General features: G+C 41.7%; 1 protein-coding gene and 1 long non-coding RNA gene across 3 annotated transcripts in view; one reads left to right on the top strand and one right to left on the bottom strand.

The window, feature by feature from the left end:
• Positions 1–19,788, top strand: part of LOC113033131 (histone-lysine N-methyltransferase EHMT1-like) — a 74,135-nt gene that overhangs the window by 15,705 nt on the left and 38,642 nt on the right. For both annotated transcript variants that reach the window (XM_080308905.1, XM_080308906.1), the window contains exons 12-14: positions 2,181–2,303; positions 4,145–4,246; positions 4,337–4,441. In XM_080308905.1, the coding sequence (XP_080165031.1) occupies positions 2,181–2,303; positions 4,145–4,246; positions 4,337–4,441 (330 nt within the window). The remainder of the gene's footprint in view (positions 1–2,180; positions 2,304–4,144; positions 4,247–4,336; positions 4,442–19,788) is intronic.
• LOC145432233 (uncharacterized) lies at positions 17,407–18,059 on the bottom strand. The gene is made up of 2 exons (XR_013912511.1): positions 17,924–18,059; positions 17,407–17,843 (listed from the first exon to the last, which is right to left on the bottom strand). It is a non-coding gene; the product is annotated as an uncharacterized LOC145432233 (long non-coding RNA).

Here is a 19,788-nt window from a genome sequence, read left to right as displayed (position 1 = left end):
TGCAACACGCCGTAACTCACCTCAGAACGTTAGCACGTCGGAGCAGTATGCATCACGTGATAGAGCGGCTGTGGCATGCGGGACCTGTCGGTGGTCTGGATAGCATTTGGAGCTTCGCTAGCAACCCGGCATTTCATCTCCGACAAAGTTATCCTGAGAGAAGTAAAGCAAGTGTGTAAGTCCATCTCTGAATGTTTGTAAAGCATTCCTGCATTAAGCTTAACAAGCGACTGCCTCTCCTGCTGCTACTTCAATCATGAAACTGCTTAACGATCAGCTGATTGACTTTTCTGTCGCGAGTCCGTGTCTCTAGTTTGCTTTTGGCCCATTTTGCACCAGAAAGAGGAAACCAGCGGCTGAACAACAGCAGCACGTTTAAGCTTGATCAGCTGTTGTTATTGCATTTGCATTTGTTTATCTGTCCAGTATTATTAAAATTCCAACATCCTTTCTCAGAGTGGTACTGAAAAAACTGGTTCATGCATTTATTACTTCAAGGCTGGACCAACTCCCAGTTTAAATTCAGAAGTGAGACTCCCTCTCCGCTTTTAGTTGGGACTGATTGAGGTGACCTTAGTTTGGCGTTCACTTTTGGGAGATTTCCGATAATGCACTAGTACTTCTACATCGCTCCACTTTTTTCCTCCCCATATGATCATATGAAAGCATTGTCATTTGTTTTTGTCTGCTCTGTTTGTTGTTCATGGTTTCTCTGTATGAGTTAACATGCCCGTCTTGGCTCACAGGTGGAAGGTGTAGTCATACTGAATACTGACTTTAAAGCTTACTACTACGGTACAAACTCTATTTTTTCAGTATGTACTCTATTTATGTATGTTTGTGCACATTGCTTCACCTAGGTCCCATTTTCCTATCAAAATATAAAGTAATTGAGCAATAAGATATCATCTTAAATTTTGTACAGTACAGTATGTGTGAGTCAAGGATTCCCAGTTTAGTCTCTGGTGGAAATTATTCTTTACAAATTAAAAAACAAACAAACAAAAAAAACACATCAGGGTTTTAATAGTTTTGCAATTTTCATTAGTTTTTATTTTTATTTAGTTTTGACTTCAGATTTTCAATTTTATATCAGTTTTAATTAGTTTTTACCAATTGTTTGCTAGTTTAGTTTAGTTTTTATTTTTTTGAAAATCCTTAGTTTCAGTTTAGTTTTGATTAGTTTCAGTTATAGTTTTAGTTGTGTTTGCAATAATTAAGTGCAACAAAATCCCAGTTTCATCATATCAGTCATGCTCTTCTGCTTATCCTTGGGTGTGTTGCTATTCCAGCTACCACACCCTGCACCCTGGACAGGTCGCCTGTCTGTCGCAGGGCTAACACGCAGAGACAGACAACTCACATTCCCACCTATGGGTTCTTTAAATAAATAAATAAATTAGGGCAGATGAACAACCATTGATACCAGGCAACTATAAAATGTATATCTTGGCCCCAATGAGACTATTAACTCTTGCAGCACCGGGTGTTCGTAATTTTGGTTCAAGTGAATTGATAAACTTTTTGAAGGCAATTGACTCACACGGTTATGTAGATATCCTAGTCCTGTTGTCTCGGGATGCATCACGCTGCCTTGCCTGGGGTTAGCTTCTGTTTTCTGGGGATGAGGGTTGAGTGTGCTCCCTTACCTTCTCATGGTAAGCTAGGTTAGCCTTCTTATGTGAGCTTTTCAAGAGCACTTTAAGGTTTGTGGGATTTTTTTCCCCTTTAGAAATGTCCCTCATAATTTGTCTCTTTCCACTACAAGACACTTGCTTTATCCAAAACACATATTCAAAGTAATCCCAAATTGGACTCCGGCGCTTTCTCCTGACTTTTCCTGACATGATTCTGCGAGTGGACGGAGCAGCAACACAGACGACTCAACTAACGTACTGCCACCTGCTGGCATAATGAGACAGCAAGAAAAAAATCTGTAAACTAAACTTCATTTTTACCCTTGACTATTGTATGACACGCACACATCAATGAAAACTAGACACATTTTTACTATAAATTCAGTTAATTTTAGTTAGTTTTGTGAACACTCATTACAGTTTTAGTTAGTTTTCCTTTTTTTGTTTTTATTTTTATTTCCGTTAACGAAAATGTTTTTTCACTTCTAGTTTTCGTTATTTCATTAGTTTTCGTTAACAATAACAACCTTGGTGCACACACAGGCTGGAGCTAACCTGGACATGTTTGATGAGGACCAGAGAACACCACTGATGGCAGCCTGTGAAAACAACCACCTGGACACGGTGAAGTATCTTCTTCGAGCCGGAGCGTCCGTCAGCCACAAGGTGGGTGGGTCAGTCCCCATCTTGGGCACCGTTAGCGTCTCCTATCAGCCTGGTGTATGCTTTACTCAGATTCTGTGTCATCCATCACTCAGTCTGATTCCACTCTCTGTCATCTGCTGCCACTTCTTAGGACCTTCAGAACCTGAGGTTCTGTTTTTAGAATCATATTCATTTTTTTCAACTGCTTATTAACAGGTCAGGTTAAAGGGGGGGTCCAGGCGAACAAAAGAAAACAACCCCTAAAACATGACAAAGGCATTAGATTACAAGAATCTAAGATTATCGTATAGTTTAAGAGATTCAGGGACCTGAAAACAACCAATACAGTAAAGCAAAAAATATATTTTATTTTCACTACATGGGCAACCTGGTAGCTGTACAGTTTCTAGCTTTACACAATTCAGAAGATCAGTTTATTGATGGGGAGGATTGAACGTGAGTTTTGTCTCGCACGGGAAACTGGTCGCAACTAGCATTGAGAGGTTCAGGCAGCAGCTAACCCAGGTACAATTTTGCAGAAAATCTGCCTACAATTTTGTCTGTGTAGGTTCTCAGCCATCCAGGTCGTTGTAGTCTAAGGAGCTGGGAAGAAAGCAACTGGACCTCTTTGAATTTTGTGAAGATGTTTTACCTCATCCAAGAAGCTTCTTGAGTTTTAAAACCAAAAGGTAGACAGTCCCAGGTATTTAGACCCTAGTGTGGGTTGTCCCTTAAGAGGGTCTAAGGAGCTTGGAAGGAAAAGCATCTGAACTTTTTTAAGTTGCTTGAAGATGTTTCACCTCTCATCAGAGAAGCTTCTTCAGTTCTGGGGTCAAATGGTGGAGAGTCCCAGATTTAAACCCTGTGGGAGTGCCCCCCCAAGAGGGATAAAAGGACCCCCTAATGATCATCCACCTAATCACATGAGTAAAGGTGTGAAAATGGGTGTAGGTCACAATCAGCCAAGGTTTCAGGTGAGCTCATTGTGAAACCTAGCCCCACCCTATCATGTGATTTCCTGAGGATGTGAGTGGGTGTTAAGGTGTCTGGGAAGGGATCTCAAAACTAGATTATAGATGGCAGACATTTGGTGTCGTAAACCACCGCCTCTGTTCAAAGATAGTCACTCACAGTGGACATAAATGGCTTCATTTATGTCCACTGTGAGCGACCATCTTTCTGCTGTCTGCCATCGATAATCCAGTTTTCAGATCCCTTCCCAGGCGCCTCAATTCCCACAAACATCTCAACAGGTCACATGTGTCAATCATACACATTAGAGACCAGAACTAGAGTGTCTGAGTCAACCTACTCGATAGCTTTGCAGTGTGAAAATTGTCATTACTGAGTAATGAATAATAATCCACTGGTTTTCCTGGTGTGATGATATGATGGCAGCATTACTACACTAGAATAAAAAAGTGCATTGTTTTGATCTACACACATAGTTTGATTTGTTATGGGTTAGCGAAAATAGGATATGCAAAGTGTTCTGAGTATTTTCAGAATCTGCTCTGTTGTGATTTGTTATTTTATTTATGCAGAGAATTGGTTATGTAATTGTGGCCAAGAAAAGAATTAGCATTGAAGCAACAAATATGCGAGAGACCCCCATTAAGCAAGTTTCTGAAACTACTATATGAAAAATAAATACGCTCACCAGCTGTAAGGCATAAACAGTGGAGCAGGAGCAGGTAGAGAACATTTCTGAGCTGCTTGATGCACTTTGCTTCATCATTTTTTGTCTATTGTCCTGTTTGACTCACAAGGTCCAGAAATCAGTAAAGTTCTCTTTCTTCTGGGCTTTGACAGTGTTGGCAGCAATGCAGTGTTGTTCAGTGTGAATCATGTTGTCATCCCAGGATATCACGGGCTTCACTTGTCTGCATCTGGCAGCTAAACTGGGGCATTACAATGTAATTCATCATCTGCTCTCCAAGGCATCCAAATACATCAATTGTCAGGTAAAAACACGGTGCGATTCACTAACTGCCCCTAATAGTCATGCGTTATGGGGAATCTTGGTGTGACATTTTCTGCGTATGTGTGCACAGGATGATGGAGGGTGGACTCCCATCACCTGGGCCATCGAGTACAAGCACAAGGAGCTGGTCCACCTGCTGCTGGCCAAAGGAGCCGATGTTAATATCAGAGATAAGGTTGGTGTGCTCGGCATACTGTTTTACTCTTGTTCCAGTGTTGGGTAAGTTACTTTAAATTAGTAACTTAGTTACATTACTAGTTACTTCTATTAAAAGTAACTCAGTTACTTCAAGTTACTCGTTACTTTCAAAGTAACTAGTTACTAGGGAAAGTAACTTTGGTTTTACTCAGAATTCTCTTGTTAATGTGTTGCTTCCGTAACTGGATATCCAGCAAGATAGGTAAATGCACTTCCTCCTTCTACGCACGCACCTGATTCAGTAAACAGGTTCTAGCACTTGTAACAAGGTGTCGCAGGCAACCAGAACAGTGTGAAAAAGTATGAAAATATTTGTTGAACACAATACAACAAACCATATCACCAGTAATAATCTCCAAAGAAGAAGAAAAAGCCACACAGTTCCCGCTTGATTGCGTTTGTGTTTTAGTTTATTGTCCTGGCTCATCTAAAGAGAAGCACTAAGTTATTTGTGAACCCCCGCTACAAGAGCGTCTCTCAGCATGGGCCTGAAAAAAGTTCTGTCAGCCGAGGATATTAAGAAGTCGCTGGAGTTTATGACAGAGGAGATTTCTGCTGTCAAACTGCAGCAGAAAGCCGTCCTGGACCTGGTCGAGGAAGTTAAGGCTCTCCGCATCCAGAACGCCGAGAAGTAGGGCTGCTCGATTATGGCAAAAATGATAATCACTATTATTTTCACTGAAGTTGAGATCTCGATTATTTGACGATATTTATTTAACCCTTTAAGACCTACTATAGAACCAAGTCCGCCAGAGCTTATATTATTTTTTTACATGTTGTAGTGCCATTTGTGGGAGCATTTCAAGTTGCTATACGTCAATACAACTGTTATAGCCCATATTTTAATAATATGTATGGATTAAGTCCATAGTAACTACATTAATTGCAAAAAAGTGCAATAAACTACAAAAAAATTGAAAATCGTTTTTGGTTTTTTTTACATATATTTCTACTTGGAGAAATTTAAGAGGTTTATCCCTCAAAACGTTAAATACAAAAAAGTTGCAAAAAATAGTTTACAACAACAGGAAATTTATTGAGTGTCTTCATAGTTTTATTTTGGAGATACACCAATTTTTATATACTGCAGGAAAAACAAAAAAACAATCCTATAATGCCAGTTTGCAAAGAAAACAGCATGTGCATCAAAATAAACTATTTCCAGCAGTGCAATTTGAGTTCTAAGCATCCCAGAAACTATTCAAAGAAGTCAAACATGACTTATAAAAACACCAGTATAGGTTTTTAAAGCCTACAAGTAAAAAACTACATTTTCCGCGAAGATGACGTCACTTCCAGTTTCGGGCAGGAAATGGCGGACCTGCGATAGTTCGGGCTGACGTCTTTTTCAATGTGGGAAGTGTTACGAACAGCTGATCGAACAGCTGAGAAAAATGTAATAATTAGCTGTATATATAGAACACCTGGCTCTAGTATTCAAGTATTTAATGACTTCATAGAGGAAATATTCTCTAAAACAAATCAAAGTTATGTTTATCTGTGGTGATTTTAATATTGACCTGTTGAATCCGAAAAAGCATAAAATGACCGACGAATTCCTAAACCCTATGTACAGTTTGAGTTTACATCCTAAAATAACCAGGCCTAGCAGAATTACACCACAGGGATAGCTCAGTAGGTAGAGTGGTTGCCCCGTGATCGGAAGGTCGGGGGTTCGATTCCCCTTAACAGCTACCCTGAGGTACCCCTGAGCAAGGTACCGTCCCTACACACTGCTCCCCGGGCGCCCAATGGCTGCCCACTGCTTCACTAAGTGAATGGGTTAAATGCAGAGAGCAATTTCCCCACGGGGCTCAATAAAGTACAATAAAGTACACACTTTCTTCTTTCTTCTTCTTTTCTTCATTGTGCCACCTTACTTGACAATATTTTCACTAACAATATGGAAAACAACATTGTGAGCGGAATATTAATTAATGACATCAGTGATCACCTACCAGTTTTTGCAGTTTATGAAAAATCAGCATGAAAAACAACTGAGATACAGACGTGTAAGGACAGAAGAAACTATGAATGCACTTAAGAACGATCTATTAAATCAGTACTGGGACAATATGTACAAAGAAACTGATATTGATATTGCATATGGCATATTTCTAAGAATATTCATGGAATTGTACGATAAAAACTGTCCAACAATAGAATACAACAGAAAGCACAAATATTCAGATAGACCATGGATCACTAAGGGTTTACAAAATGCATGTAAAAAGAAAAATACACTCTATAGGGAATTCCTAAAACAAAGAACAAAAGATGCTGAAAATAAATATAAAAAATACAAAAATAAGTTGACCAATATTATACGTATATGTAGAAAGGAGTATTATAGTAAAATATTGAACAACAATAAACATAATATGAAGGGAATATGGGATGTTTTAAACGGTATCATTAAAAATAATTCTGGACAACAAAGTTATCCTCAATACTTTATCGACAATGGCAATATTATGGAAAACACTGCTGATAAGGTCAACAGCTTTAATCATTATTTTGTAAATATTGGACCAAAACTGGCAGAACAAATTCCTGAGTCACTGCCATCAGTAGACTGTAGTGAAAACCTGATTGATAGGAACCCTAACTCAATGTTCCTCACATCAGTGGAGGAAAAATAAATAATTGACATTGTACACATGTGTAAATATAAAACATCTACTGATTGTAATGATATTGACATGAAAATCGTCAAGAAGGTCATTGAAGGAATTGTAGGACCTCTAACATATATTTGCAACTTATCATTTCAGACGGGAAAAGTTCCAAACAAAATGAAAATAGCTAAAGTTGTGCCGCTGTATAAAACTGGGGATAGACGCCACTTCACAAATTACAGGCCTGTTTCTTTACTACCACAATTCTCCAAAATCCTAGAAAACCTGTTTAATAAACGATTAGACAAATTCTTAGATAAATATAAATTACTCTCTGACAGTCAATAGAGATTGACAGACCACGTGACTTTCGCGCATTGCATGCCGTGAACTCGTGGCAAAACAATCCAAGTACCGCATCAAATGCAAGCATTTGCAGCACCGCAAAACGTTCATTCTTCGGTTACAATAAACTCTTGCTTTTTCTTTGCCCCCCAAAAAGGTATGTACAAAACGAAGGAGAACAATGCCGGTCCGTACAAAGACAGACTTGATGAAAAGTCAAAGAAAAGATACGAGGAAAAAAATCAAACCAGTGAAAGTGTTAGACCCTTACGAGCACACAGAGGGTCAAAAGACGTCAGCGTGCTGCCCAACTTTCACCATGCTCATATTTATAATTATACGGTTCTTGGAGTGAGTGCATACACTCGTGAAGTTTAGTAACTTCAGGTCACTGCAACAAGCCCAGGTACAGTTTACCGACGGATGGGTACAGGACCTTGAAATGCACCGTGTAGAAAGTAAAGACCATCGTACGTATCATAAGTTTACCAGTCTCACAAATTGTCTTCATAAATACACATTCGTTAACCGTTTATTAATATAACCTTTGAGCTCAACGGTAATTAATTAGTAGTGGAAATAATTTCTGGTACGCATCACAGAAATGTAGCAGTGACAATAATATTGTATGCTGTAATCGTACTGGGCAATTAGTGATACAAAACAACTGTTTTATCCTGTGAATAAAATGTTTTTGTTAGTGTACCATGGTAATAACAGAAGCGAAACACAATATTGTGTCGGGACAATTCACTGTTTATGCACAATAAACAAAGGAGCATAAAGCGACAATTTCTGTTCAGCGCCAGACTTGCTTGTAACCTATATCACCAATTATGTTAAGAAAAATGACGCATTAACTACAACAGCAGACTGACCTGTGTGGAAATGCTTGGAGCATTAACCTGTGAGCTGGAGTGTTCTGGGACGTTATATTTGATCTTTGAATGGCTGCAATCCAGGCCATCCGTCGCCTCTTTGTTACTTCGGAAACATGGCTCGAACAATTTCTCTTCAACGACGTAATCCGATAACAACCGATCTCTTTACCCGTCGGCTTCCCGTGGCTGTCATGCGACCGGCTATTGCAGTTAATAATACAACAGCTTCTTGCCATTTTTTGTGTTTCTTTTTATCGCTGTATAACTGATTTCAATTGAAAGCCTACGTGCGCTAGTACCTCTTGCCACGAGTTCCCAGAATTCTTTGCGGTTTTACCCCTGAGTGACGTCACATTTTCAATCTCTATATGGATTCAGATCAAAAAGATCAACATCTCTGGCATTAATCGAATCAATTGAGGAGATTACGAATGCTATAGATCAGAAACAGTATGCAGCTGGAGTATTTCTGGATCTCAAGAAAGCATTCGACACAATCAATCATGACATATTAATTAATAAACTGGAGCGGTACGGGATCAGGGGGGTTGTACTGCAATGGGTGAAAAACTATTTAAGTGACAGGAAACAATTTGTGAAGCTGGGTGTTAGGGCTGCACGATTAATCGTTAGAAAATCGCGATCTCGATTCATACTTATGTGCGATCTCATTTCCAAATGTCAATGATTTTTTTTTTAAAAAAAAGAAAAAAAGAAAAAGACGACGACGACGATTGTGCCGCATCTTGATCCGGGACGTACTCTGCATGAAAACAAGTGCTCACTCTTCCTGCTCAACAAATGACAAGGGCGGAGCCTTATACCACGTGATACAGAAGCTGTGCCGTGTGATGCTAAAATTAGCAGGGAAAAAACAACGGAGAGCACGTCAGGGATGATGAGAAAGTGACAGGAGAAAATCCGTTCCGGTCAACCACCCAAACATCAATAACGGGAACCTTACACAGCGCTTCCCTATATACGTCGAACTCAAAGAAATTACGGAGGCTATCACTTATCACCTGACCAAAGATATGGCTCCCATCAACACTGTGCAAAACGAGGGATTTAGGAAAATGATCAACACCCTAGACAAACGCTACACAGTGCCGTCCCGCAACTATTTTTCTATTGTTGCACTACCTGCTCTATACACGCAGTGTCGAGCAACGGTGGAGACGGAATTTCAAGCAGTACAACATTTTGCGGCAACAAAAAACGTGAGACATTTGTTGTTTTTATGTTTATTTATTGTTTTTATGTTCAGTCTCAACTGTTACGAAGTTGATGTGCAGTTAATAAGTGCAATAAATATTTATACTGGAAAAGAGAATCGTGAGAGAATCGTGATCTCAATTCTATGCCAAAAAATCGTGATTCTCATTTTATGCAAAATCGTGCAGCCCTACTGGGTGTCCATTCCTCATCATGCTTGGACATTGCTTGTGGTGTTCCTCAAGGCTCTGTACTGGGTCCAAAATTAATATTATTCATATAAATGATATTTGTAAGGCATCTGATATATTAAAATTTGTATTATTTGCAGATGACACAAATATATTTTGTTCTGGGGGGAATCTAAAGGAGCTGCTGGATACAATTACTTCAGAAATGTGCAAAATTAAAAAATGGTTTAACAGGAACAAACTATCGCTAAATCTAAGTAAAACTAAGATAATCTTATTTGGGAATTCCCTTAGAAATGCACAAGTGCAGATTCATATAGATGGCGTGGAAATTGAAAGAGTACTTGAACATAAGTTTCTTGGTGTGATTATAGATGATAAATTAAACTTGAAGTCTCATATAAATCATATACATAACAAAATTTCAAGAAGTGTCTCAATCTTGAGTAAAGTAAAGCACATTCTGGACCACAAATCACTCCACATTCTCTATTGTTCCCTGATTGCACCGTATTTGAATTACTGTGCAGAGGTTTGGGGCAATACTTACAAATGTTTGCTATCATCAGTCTTTATATTACAAAAAAGGGCCATAAGGATAATCCATAAAACTGGTTACAGAGATCATACAAATCCACTATTCTTAAAATCAAAAATTCACAGATCTGGTTCATTTTCTCACTGCACAAATTATATATAAAGCAATAAATAACCTGCTTCCTGACAATATTCTAAAAATGTTTTCTAAAAGGGAACGGGGATACAATTTGAGGGGGGAATTAAATTTAAAACATCCTCGTATCCGTACAACATTAAAAAGTTTTTGCATCTCTGTGTGTGGAGTGAAGCTGTGGAACAGACTAAGTAAAGATATGAAGCAATGTCCGAGCATGGCGCAGTTTAAAAAGCGGTTTAAGGATATGGTTTTTACAGGGTACAGGGAAGAGGCAGAGATTTGATAGCGTGTTCTTGTCTAATATTTTCATGTGTGTGCTAGTGCACGGGTATGTTGGCATGGGTATATATTTGTAGGTTGTGTATCCTTTGAGGTGTTAATGGGGTTATTGAAAATGTGTATAAGTGCGTATGTGTATATACGTATGTATGGATATATATATATATTAGGGGTGCAACGATATTCGTATCGATATTGAACCGTTCGATACAGTGCTTTCGGTTCGGTACGCATATGTATCGAACAATACAACATTTGTAATTTATTTTATCAATTTTCCTTCTGACGATGCTGTCTGTGTTGAGCGCTCAGTGAATCTGTGTTCGACTACTCCGCCTAGGCTGCACTGTCGAGCGCAGATCCACTGAGCGCTCAACACAGACAGCATCGTCAGAAGGAAGAGCGCAGGGCAAGCTAGCGAGACAGAAGTTAAGCTCTCCTTGCAACAGGCAAATTGAACGTCATTCAGATCTGGCGTTTGGAATTATTTTGGTTTTCATGTGACGTATGACCCTGAAGGTAAGCGAGTCATGGACTAAAGTAAAACAGTATGTTGAATGTGCCATGCAATGCTCAATTACCTTGGTGTGAACTAGTGTGTTAGCGCAGTTAGCTCGTTAACGTGTTGGCCGTCTAGCCCCATGCACGGAGCGATCGGCGGTAGCTCGTTAACGGAGATTTGCCGTGTTGTGGCGTTAAGGTCATTTCAACGAGATTAACCTGAAAGCACTAGTGGGAACACAACGAATATGACTGCACATTTACGCCGACATCATCCTAGTGCAAAGACAAGTGGAAGCAGACAAAAAAAAGCAAGCATGCTACTAACTTTAGCCGAGTCATTTAGACAGCTGTTAGCACATGATTCTCCTTATGCTGCTGAGAATATAGCCCAGAAGAAGCGGATAGTATAGCTTTTATTTTGGAAAGAGCCATTTCTCTGTAATAAACTCTCTTTTCCAAAGATGAGTGATTCCTCAATCAGATACAGGGCTTGCAATATCGCTAGCCCGGGTTAGCGTTTGAATTTGCGCTTGTTTTTTTGCTTTCACTTTGCAATCGTGCGAACTGTGTATAGAGAGCGACAGCACTGATCTGTGAGTGATGATAATTTGTGCACCAATTCCTCTGACATAGTCTTATTAATCGTCATGTTTGCATAGTAAGCAAACAAGTGAAATCTCCCGCAGCAAGCTTAAACATGTGAGAGGTTGATCGCGCAGAGAATCGCTGAGCTTATGTGAGTGAGTGTGTAAAAGCATTTCAGTTCTGCTGAGCCAAATAAGACAGGTCGGGGTGAAGAAGTGACAGCCAAAGAAAAGCTTACCACAAAACGGAGAAGTTATGACAAATCAGACTATAAGGCAAAAAGAAAGTGCAGCTTTATGGTTTCATGGACAAAAGAATTTCTGTGGCTGCAATATGATGAGCTATAGTTAATATGTTACGTTCTGGTCCCGGCAAGTAAATAAACGTAACAAATAGTTTGCCCCACTCACTTCCCACCCACGCACAAACCCCAACAACGACACCTTTTTTAAGTATTTAAGCAGCCATTTATTTTCATCAGCAGTGAGCAATGCCAAAACAATAAACAAAACTCCCTATAAAACAATCCCTAGTCTTCCCTACACCAAAATAAAAAGAAGCCAAAACAAAAGACAAGTCACTTACCTAACTATCTAACGAAAAACAGGAGAAAACTTGTTCAACAAAAGAAAACGGCTTCTCACGCCTACTAGGCTGCGACAGTGAAAGTTATACAGCAAAGGAACAAAAAAAAAGTGACCGCCACTGGTTAACTTATTTACAATTATTTACATGGCAAGGCTAGAGGTACACGTGAATACTCCAGCCTGCACTACAATGACACAACACACAACCCCGTGACCGAGTCAACGGGGTTCCAAACAGCACTCCCAGGTGACTGTCATCCGGACGTTAAGTACTGGAGCTGGCCCATCAATTATCCAGTCGGAAGGTGTGTAGAGACTCCACCCAGATACCTAGCAGCCACGCCCAGGTGTCCACCTCCTAGGAGAGAAAAAAAGGGAAAATACCGCCACCATCCTCCGGTGGGAGGCACAACACCAACAAACACATCACTGGGTCATAACAGTTTCCCCCACCCAAAAAAAATCAAACATCCAACCCCACAACAGGATTGAGCTGAAAACGGTAAGACCCCCTCACGAATGAGCGACTGTTTCGCACCAGTGTCTCGCAAAATACTGACAGGAGTCCGCCGATCTTCTCCTATCAAGGAAACAAAGCCGTTTGACACAAACGGCTTAAACTCCTTATCTACTTTATCATTTTCGGGTGCCATCACCTCCCCCCAAGTAGGAGAGTTTGTCTGTAGAAGGTTTATTGGGGAAGGAGATGTACCCTCCCTGGTCATTTCTTTTCTCTTCAGAGCAGGGCAAACCGCAATAAGGTGTCCCTGCTCATGGCAAAAAAAACACACGCGGTTCTCAATGGATGAGGGGATGGCACGGCGGGTGCCCCTTGGAGACCATCTGGGCGGGCTACTGGAAGACGGAAAACTGTGAGCAGGAGCCGAAAACACCACTTTATGTGTCAACACAAACTCATCAGCCCGTATAGCAGCAGCGGCGAGAGTCGTAACCTCATCATATTGCAGAGTTTTATTAAAGTAGCTCAACTAAGAGAGACGGACAAGCCGCTATCACCATTTAAGAAAAACAAACAAAAACTCAGGCGTTGGTCAATAAAGCAAAGTCAAAAGGAAAGCGCAGCTCACTAGCTGGAAACCACAAACACAGCTCACTAGCTGCAAACACCACAAAACACAGACAGCTCACTAGCTGCAAACACCACAAAAAATGGCACTCTGGCCCAGAGCTCACCTTTCCCTGGGCTTAAATACTTTTAATTACTGATGTGAGTCAGCTGTGTAACAGGGAAAGGTGGCACCTCAGGCAGAAGAAGTGGTGGGACACGCCCACACAGGCACCTTCAGGAGGAGGCCCTGCTAGGGCCGTAACACCCCCTCCCATAAATACAAACCCGTGGTTTGTCAAATTATCTCGATAACCAATATGATTAATCAAGTCCGTAACCATTGCATCACCAAATTGCAGGTTTTCCACCTACCAAACCGCGTAGCAACGGTTAGGCATTGCCCGCGGAAGCTGCCAACCCCATCTCATTGGGTTCAAAATACTTACTGAAGGTGGCCCCAGACCCTCAAAACAATGTCTCATGTGATGGCTAGGGCTTTTTTGAGCCATCACATGTGGAGAACACAGGCAGTCAGAAGACCTTTCTGCAACACTTTGCAGACGATTCCTCAAGTCACCGGTACAGGCATGTTTGTTAGCCAGGGTTGCGGGTCTTACTGGTGGTTTTATACACAGCCTGTCCCCCTGCAGGTCATTTTGGGGACCTGGGAAATTGTCAACCAGCGGCCGCTCAGGGTTAATTGATCCCTTACACTGACCACAGGAGCCCCTTATACAACTATGCCCCAAGTGTGGTCCTTTGCTGGGCCTGACAACCTTGTTAGTTTGAGAACCATGAGTGACTGTTTTCAAATCAGGCCTTCTTCCCTTTCGATACGCTTTCCGCTTAAGTGCCAGTTTCACACAATCAGCAACCACATGGCCAGGGTTGTGGCAGAAGAAACACAGTTTTGCTTTGGAACTTGAAACCACCACTTTTTCAGCCTCGTTAGCTGGCTCCCTCCTAGCTCTCCAAGATGTATTGTAGTGAGAAGGGATGTCACATTCTACAGCATTTGTTTTATGAGTTAGGGTAAACTCATCTGCCAGTATGGCAGCCTGCTGTAAAGTGGAAACCCTCTGTTCACTTAAATAAAGAGCAATACACTCAGGAACAGAGTTTTTGAAATCCTCCACAAGCATGAGCTCACGTAACGACCCCAAACTTTTAACCTGGCTTGCAGAGCACCACCTACCAAAAAGCTTTGCCTTCTCCCGAGCAAAGTCAAGGTAGCACTGACCCTGTGCCAACTCCAAACCTCGAAAGTTCTGCCTATAGGCCTCAGGCACAAGTTCATAGGCTTGGAGGACGGCACTTTTAATCTTTTCATAAACTAGGCTGTCCTGCCTAGACAGACCAGAGCAAGCTTCCTGAGCCTTACCTGTGAATTTACACAGCAACATCACCCCCCACACGTCTTCAGGCCACTGTAATGCAGTTGCTATGCTTTCAAATACACTGAAGAAGCTCTCAACACTGGATTCACAGAAAACGGGAACCAGGTGGATGTTATTGCCCACAAACGAGCTTCTAGACACCTGCTCACCAACAGATGTAGGCCCAGTGCTTGTCAGCTCCAGCTGATTCAACTGGAACGCCATTTCAGCCTGAAGAAAACCACCACACACACACCTGTGCCAGTTCTCACAGGCTAGCCAACAATTAATGGTAACCGAACAACTTACTCTTCTTGACCAACTTACCTTTTGCTACACACACACACACACACACACATTAACAAATACAACCTACCCAGTTCCTAAGCACAACAAACTTTACCTACCTATCTTCTGGAGCGTGCTGGGCTCGAGGCAACTTGAAAGGCAGAACTTCAGCGACCGGAGCCCTGAATTGCCTACCCCCAACAGGGAACTAATCCCCGCCCAGGGGCGATCGTGGCTCAAGAGTTGGGAGTTCGCCTTGTAATCGGAAGGTTGTCGGTTCGAGCCCCGGCTTGGACAGTCTCGGTCGTTGTGTCCTTGGGCAAGACACTTCACCCGTTGCCTACTGGTGGTGGTCAGAGGGCCCGGTGGCGCCAGTGTCCGGCAGCCTCGCCTCTGTCAGTGCGCCCCAGGGTGGCTGTGGTTACAATGTAGCTGCCATCACCAGTGTGTGAATGGGTGGATGACTGGATATGTAAAGCGCTTTGGGGTCCTTAGGGACTAGTAAAGCGCTCTATAAATACAGGCCATTTACCATTTTACCATACATACATACATACATACATACATACATACATACATACATACATACATACATACATATATATATATATATATATATATATATATATATATATATATATATATATATATATATATATATATATATATATATATATATATATATATACATACATACATACATACACACATACACACATACACACATACACACACACACACACACACACACACACACACACACACACACACACACACACACACACACACACACACAGTGGGGCAAAAAAGTATTTAGTCAGCCACCAATTGTGCAAGTTCCCCCACCTAAAATGCCTCAAACAGTCAGACTCCAAACTCCGCCATGGCCAAGACCAAAGAGCTTTCGAAGGACACCAGGGCCCTGTTTCAGGAAGCCGGTTTGGAAAACTCAGAGTGAAAAACGACACTCACGGTTGAGTAACCCCGAACTGTCCAACTCGGAATATTCCGTTTCAGAAAGGCTGATAACAATTAGTTCAGTCAACGCGGAGTTGCTTTAACCCCAAGTGAAGCGCGCGGACGAGGATACATAAAGCCCTGATTAGTGGAGCACAGATTAAGCGAGTCACCATGGAGACGGAGGGAAAGAAGGCGCGGTCAATGTATTTCACAGCGCTTGAGGCCGAAATTCTGATGGCAGCATATGCCGATAACATGCAAATTCCGCGGAAAAAAGTAACACAGCCACAGCTGCAAAAGCATGCATGGCAAAACATAGCCGACAGAGTCAATGCGTGAGTGTTAATTTAAACATTGATCGAGGGATTTCCACCCATTTAACACGTTATTTTATCATATGTTATTTTATTTGTTATTTTATACATTTTATTTTGTGATGTGATGTGAGCGCAGGTGCAACCCAACAGGCCCCAAACGTGCCTGGCAGCAAGTAAAAATGAAATATAAAAATATAGTCCAAACAGGTAAGGTGTAATTGTATTATGAGCCATAGTGCTTGGTCTGTTTGTCCCATGTAAATCAATTGCAGTTAGAGGCTACATTAATTTTCTTTCTGTAAGCACTTATTGAAATTATCTGAGCACATTACAAGTACATATTTGCTTACCCTGTATGCTCAAATGTGGCCCGTTATAGCCAACAGAAAAAAAGCGGAGGCCCGAAAAACAGGTGGGGGTCCTCCACCACCACCACTCACAGAGGCTGAGCAGTTGGCCCTCAGCCAAAACAGTGGCCGAAGGCATCTCTGCGGGGGACATCCTCTGAGGCAATAACCCCGCAAGACACAAGTGCCTACATAAGGGGTAAATTCAAAATAATACATGATGTGCATACATCCTTTCTTCACAGTCACCTTTGCAGTGCTGCTCATTCATTTGATAAACTCTTTACCATAATGGATTATTTTGTAGTGAAGTTATTTTCCTACTGATTTTGCCTTCCCTCAGCCTTGGTTGTCTTTGAGAGCATAATGACAATGAAGTGTAAGGTGATTGGTATGTTTGTTAATTGCCATTTGGTCCCTTGTAAGTTATAAGTGACCTGTATAAACCTCATATTCTATCAGTTGATGGTGGTGGTGTACTGCATCTGGTGCAGCCTCCTGTTGAGCCAGACCAACATGCAGTTGTGAGTAATACTCCACAGATTATGAGTTTACAGTAGAACAGCAATGTTGTCTATTTCTTTACTACAGGAAAATAATGAAGAAACATTGACAGCTGTTACAGAGGAGGAAGCAACAGAGACACTTTATGAGGTTTACATCTTTTAATACTTTGTGTACAGGAAATACAGGTGACCAATAAAGCCAGTTGAACAAAAAATCTCTTTATTCTTCTTTCAACATGTTGAGGTGATGGGTCAAAAGAAATGATTGTGACATATGGTGTCTCTGACTGCGCTTCCATCTTGTATGTCCGTGGGAGGGTCAGGATGTTCATGGTTTGGATCACTGCTGATGTTTGGTTCAGAAGGACAGTGTTCTCCTCTAATTGTGGCAATGTTGTGAAGAATCACACATGCCACAATAATGTCACATGCCCTTTCTGGGGTGACCCTGAGTCTTTGCAGGCACTGGAACCGGGCCTTAAGCATTCCGATAGTCATTTCAATTCTGGCTCTTGTCCTGCAATTAGCCAGATTATATCGCTGCTGTGGGCCCGGTTCAGGGTCAGGGTAAGGGGTAAGCAAATAGGGTAAACATGGATACCCCCTATCACCAAGCAAGTAGCCAGTGAACTCTCCTAAGACAGAAGGATACACTTCAGTTCAAATGTCCCTGAAGCAATTGGTCTTTATATATTTTAAAGTATTCTCAACTCACCATGTCCAAATTTTGTGCTCAGTGTACATTCACGGAATATTTGTGAGTCATGGACAGAGCCTGGCCACTTGGCTTCCACATTTGTGATAATGTTGGCAGCATCACATATGATCTTCACAGTGCAGAGAACACAAATTAGCATCCATTACTATAATGAAATAATTTGTTAGTTTGAAATGCTACAGGGAACTATGTACCTGTACATTAATGCTGTGGAAAGACTTCCTGTTCACATAGTCTCCTTCATTTACTGAAGGAGCAATGATTGGAATGTGAGTGCCATCTGTACAGCCAATCACGCCTGGGAACCGTGAGAATAAATGTAAAATTTAAGTAGTAGTTCAAATATCACCACATCATGAATTAAGTTTCGTTCATCCTGATACCTGCAATTTTGTGGCATCCCTCTTTGATGAATCTTGTGGGTCTGTGACCGGGGAACACCACAAACGAGTACAGGAGACGTTTCAGTGCAACTGTAACATTCCTGACTGCTCGACAGACGGTAGCCTTGGAAACGTGCTCAGCGTCACCAATATTATACAGAAAGCTCCCGTTTGCAAAAAACCGAAGTGCAATACAAATAATATGCAATGAACTGAGAGCATGTCCGCGATGTGTCACATGCGTAATATATGGCCTGAGGATGTTATCCAAATAACTTATAGATTGTGCTGAGAAACGGTAACGTTCGCACAGAAAATCATCAGGAAATGATAAAATGTCCAAACGCGCTCTGATCACTCTCTCCCGGCGGAGAGCTCTGCGGAGAATTTGGGCTTCACGATCTACTGGCTCTTCAAGGAAGTGGCACGCCATGTCCGACACTTCCTACTGTCAGGTTTCCGACAAAGGGGCGGAGACAGTCAGGGTTAGTTGTAGTAAACCTGCTAGGGGGCAGGTTAGCTTCACGGCGTGTGTCGTCATAGTGACTCACTCAGGCTGCAGCTGAACTCGCTTTGTGAAACCGAAAACCCAGAGTTTTCGTTAACTCAGGGTATACTTACTCAGTTTTTCCACTAAACCGGCTTCCTGAAACAGGGCCCAGGAAAAGTATTGTAGACCTGCACCAGACTGGGAAGAGTGAATCTACAATAGGCAAGCAGCTTGGTGTGAAAAAATCAACTGTGGTAGCAATCATCAGAAAATGGAAGACATACAAGACCACTGATAATCTCCCTCGATCTGGGGCTCCACGCAAGATCTCATCCCGTGGGGTCAAAATGATCATGAGAACGGTGAGCAAAGATCCCAGAACCACACGGGGGGACCTGGTGAATGACCTGCAGAGAGCTGGGACCAAAGTAACAAAGGTCACCATCAGTAACACACTACAACGGCAGGGAATCAAATCCCGCAGTGCCAGACGTGTTCCGCTGCTGAAGCCAGTGGATGTCCAGGCCCGTCTGAAGTTTGCCAGAGAGCACATGGATGATACAGCAGAGGATTGGGAGAATGTCATGTGGTCAGATGAAACCAAAGTAGAACTTTTTGGTATAAACTCAACTCGTCGTGTTTGGAGGAAGAAGAATACTGAGTTGCATCCCAAGAACACCATACCTACTGTGAAGCATGGGGGTGGAAACATCATGCTATGGGGCTGTTTTTCTGCCAAGGGGACAGGACGACTGATCCGTGTTAAGGACAGTGTTGGGGGAAAACTCTGTAAAAAACCCAGGAGAAATAAAGACACAATGAGACAAAGTTACTTTCTTTATCAAACGTGTACACGGGTGAGCTGCTAAGAACAACTCACACCATGCACAGTGGCTTGGTAATTTTTATAGGAAAGACAGTGAGAACAGGATAAGAAAATACAAAACAAATAAAATAAACAACTCCATATGTGGCGCTAGTCTCGTCAG

Source organism: Astatotilapia calliptera, chromosome 12 (genome assembly GCF_964374335.1).
Source record: "Astatotilapia calliptera chromosome 12, fAstCal68.1, whole genome shotgun sequence".
Taxonomy (NCBI): Eukaryota; Metazoa; Chordata; class Actinopteri; order Cichliformes; family Cichlidae; genus Astatotilapia; species Astatotilapia calliptera.
This window is presented reverse-complemented; position numbering and strand designations above follow the sequence as displayed.